Source organism: Verticillium alfalfae, genomic scaffold, assembly GCF_000150825.1.
Source record: "Verticillium alfalfae VaMs.102 supercont1.5 genomic scaffold, whole genome shotgun sequence".
Taxonomy (NCBI): Eukaryota; Fungi; Ascomycota; class Sordariomycetes; order Glomerellales; family Plectosphaerellaceae; genus Verticillium; species Verticillium alfalfae.
The window spans coordinates 1,022,292-1,025,062 of record NW_003315034.1 but is presented as its reverse complement, the minus strand read 5'-3'; the positions used below and the strand labels follow the sequence as shown (position 1 = coordinate 1,025,062).

The following is a 2,771-nucleotide window of genomic DNA, read 5'->3' as shown; positions in this document are numbered from 1 at the left end:
CCGCGGGGGCCTCAAAAGAAAACACCATCCTGACGCCGCCCAAGCTTTTTTTTGGGGGGGGGGGGGGGGCGAGGAAAACTCAGGTTCGCATCATCGGCAGGGCAAGCCAAACATCGTCTTGGGGCGTGAGGCCTCTGGGGAAGCAGCGATGTGGGATCGCAGGGCCGGGGCAGTGCAGGTCTGGAAAGGTCTCGGGTCGCAGGAAATGAGAGGGTGTCGTGAAGCGCCGGGCCTTTGTCGTCGCCACCACTGCTCATTCCCCAGCAGGCAGACCTCATTGCGAGGCCACAGTGAGACGAGGTCCTTTTCGTAGCAAGCGCTTGAGTGGTTGAAAGAGGCACTGAGTGGACGGCGTATGGAGTCACCAGGGGCAGGGCTGGCGTTTCGGTTGTTCAAAGGAGGTTGTTCTTGGTTGCTCATGTTGAGGTCTGTAGCCGCGCAGTCGAAACGCGCGCGCTTGATTCGCTCAGGGCGCCCCGAATTAGATGCGCCCCGCTTTTACCGGTGCCGTCGGGGCTGGGCGCTGAGGGCGCTCTTGCCGGGCGCTGTGGACGCTCTTGCCTGGGGCCGGCATTGTGGGGCGCGAGCCGATGATGTTCCGTCGAAGGATGCCTGATGAAGCAGCCATGGCTATTGGGCTTTGGCACCTGGCCTGTCTTGCCGGACCAAACTGGCCTGCCAGGAAAAGACGGAAAGACCCGACACAGAACGACAAGCCTCGGCTAAAGCCACACCGCTCATCGCCCCAGCCACATACGAGTCTCGACAGCACGCAATTGGAGGCCCGAACAGGAGACCAAAGCCTGTGCCAAGTTTTCTCCCCCCAAAGAAGAGTCACAAGATCATGCCTAGAGTTCACCGCAACAACGCATACACAATAGGCCGCAAGGTTATCACTTTCACTCAGGCCCTTCACTCGGCGCACGCCCTCCCTTTGAACAGAAACAAACTCCAGCCCACCCCGAATTCAACCGCCTCCAAATAACAGAGGGAGCGAGCGAGAGAGAGAAAAAGGCTCTGGGCCCTGAGCCACTCAATCCACTAGCACCCCAGGAGCAAATCACGTCGCCGAACCGGCCTCGAACAAGGGCATTGTTCGACAGGGTCCTCGAGCCACTGTGCAACATACGCAACGACATTCGCTGGCCACACAACCAGCCTAAGGGCCCTTAGCCTCCACCAGTCTGGGCTGCTACGTCGATCACCCTGGGACCTGGATTCACGTGGACCTTGGTCTTGCTTGCTCACGGCTCTGAAGCCTCATCTTGTCAAGGGAGAGGGGGGGGGGTGAATCCACGATTGATTGCCTCATTCCCGTTCTTTTTCCTTGCCCCTTGCCGGACATGAGGCAATTATCACAAAGCTCGTGTGAGTCTTTGTGTCGTCCTCAAGAAACCAGGGGGGCTGGCTGGCTGGCTGGCTGGGCGGCCCCTCGGGCGGTGAGGCGAGAGGACAAATGACCTCGTCAGGAATCGAAGTGGGAGTCACGAAATGCGTTGGCGACCTCTGCGGAGGCGAATCTTGGGCTGATTGATACGCGGTCAAGGCATTCTTCCCCGTGCCAGCCTGCGCGTGAACGAGCCCTGGTGTTCCCTGGTCTGGCGAGCGCCGCCGGCCAGGGGTGTCTCATTCGCTCAGTGACGGCCCGGGCCCGAGGACCCCACGGCGGGCCGCACGTAGTTCGGAGGCGAAGGGGGGCGGGGGGGCCTCCCAGTCGCCACGCCGGACAGAGCTCCGCGTCGTGTGGAATGGCGCTGTCTTGTGACTTCGGATGCATCGCGCAGGTGACTCAAATCGAAGTGCTGCTGTGCTGGCACTTGAGCGGGCCCTCGCTCGATGACTGGTCGACAGACCGGCTGGCGTGCAGTGTGGGCTGCTCCGGCTTGCAGTGACGGGAGAGCACTGCCTAACACAGAATACAGGGCACCACAGCGATCCAGCGATGTGGTACACAGTGCACTACAGCGTAGTTATTGAATGGTCCAGTCAGCAGCCTGAAAGAGCGCAAGGCCCAATGGCCAAACTCACGTGATATCCTCAAGTCTACTGCAACACACACACACACACACACACCATGCTCACGACAGCAAGGAAAGACGTGTGAATTTAACTCGTTTGGGTATTCCTATCTGCTTCTAAAAAGCGCCAGCCCCAAAGAACCCACCGGGGATCTCTACGCATCAAGCTCTGCCGGCAAGAATTCATCCCATCCAGTGGTTCCCGTCATCCAATCCTCATCGCATTCTCATCCCCAACGCCCACACTCACAAGGAAAAATAACCCAATGCTGCCGCCTCTCTCTTTGCCAGGGATAAATCAGGAAAAAAGGTATCCAGCGCCCGTGTCCATGCAATGGTATCCAGCGAACGTAGTAAACCCCCCTTGCAAAGCGGAAGCAGTAGAGAAGAGAAGCAGTTGACCAGCTTCGAGCTTCCATGGTTCATGCCGCATATTTCGTCCCGTTCATCCGTCCCGTCCATCGCAACGGCAGCCAAGCCCAGCTGCCCCGTGCGTCCCTTCAAGGGGTGTCGATGCCCTTCAAGGGATATGTGTTTGTGTTTGTGAAGAAGTAGGTGTCAAGTAGGTGTGTGTTGTGAGTGTTTAAATGATTCTTTGTATCTCTAGTCGTTTCTCTTGCCTTGCGGCAATCCCTCAATATAAAAAAAGTGAAACCAGTTGGTTTGCCAATTTTGAATTCGGTGGACCCTGTCTAGCCATTGGATGGAAGGTTAAGTATCGTAATAACCTCCTCAGCTAGCGTTAGTATAAGA

General features: G+C 57.5%; 1 protein-coding gene across 1 annotated transcript in view; it reads right to left on the bottom strand.

Annotated features, from left to right (window-relative positions):
* Positions 1-2,518: 2,518 nt before the first annotated feature.
* Positions 2,519-2,771, bottom strand: part of VDBG_04632 (transcriptional regulatory protein pro-1) — a gene marked incomplete at both ends in the record, with an annotated part of 2,600 nt that continues 2,347 nt past the window's right edge. The window contains one exon of the mRNA XM_003004980.1: positions 2,519-2,536. Within this exon, the coding sequence (XP_003005026.1) occupies positions 2,519-2,536 (18 nt within the window). The remainder of the gene's footprint in view (positions 2,537-2,771) is intronic.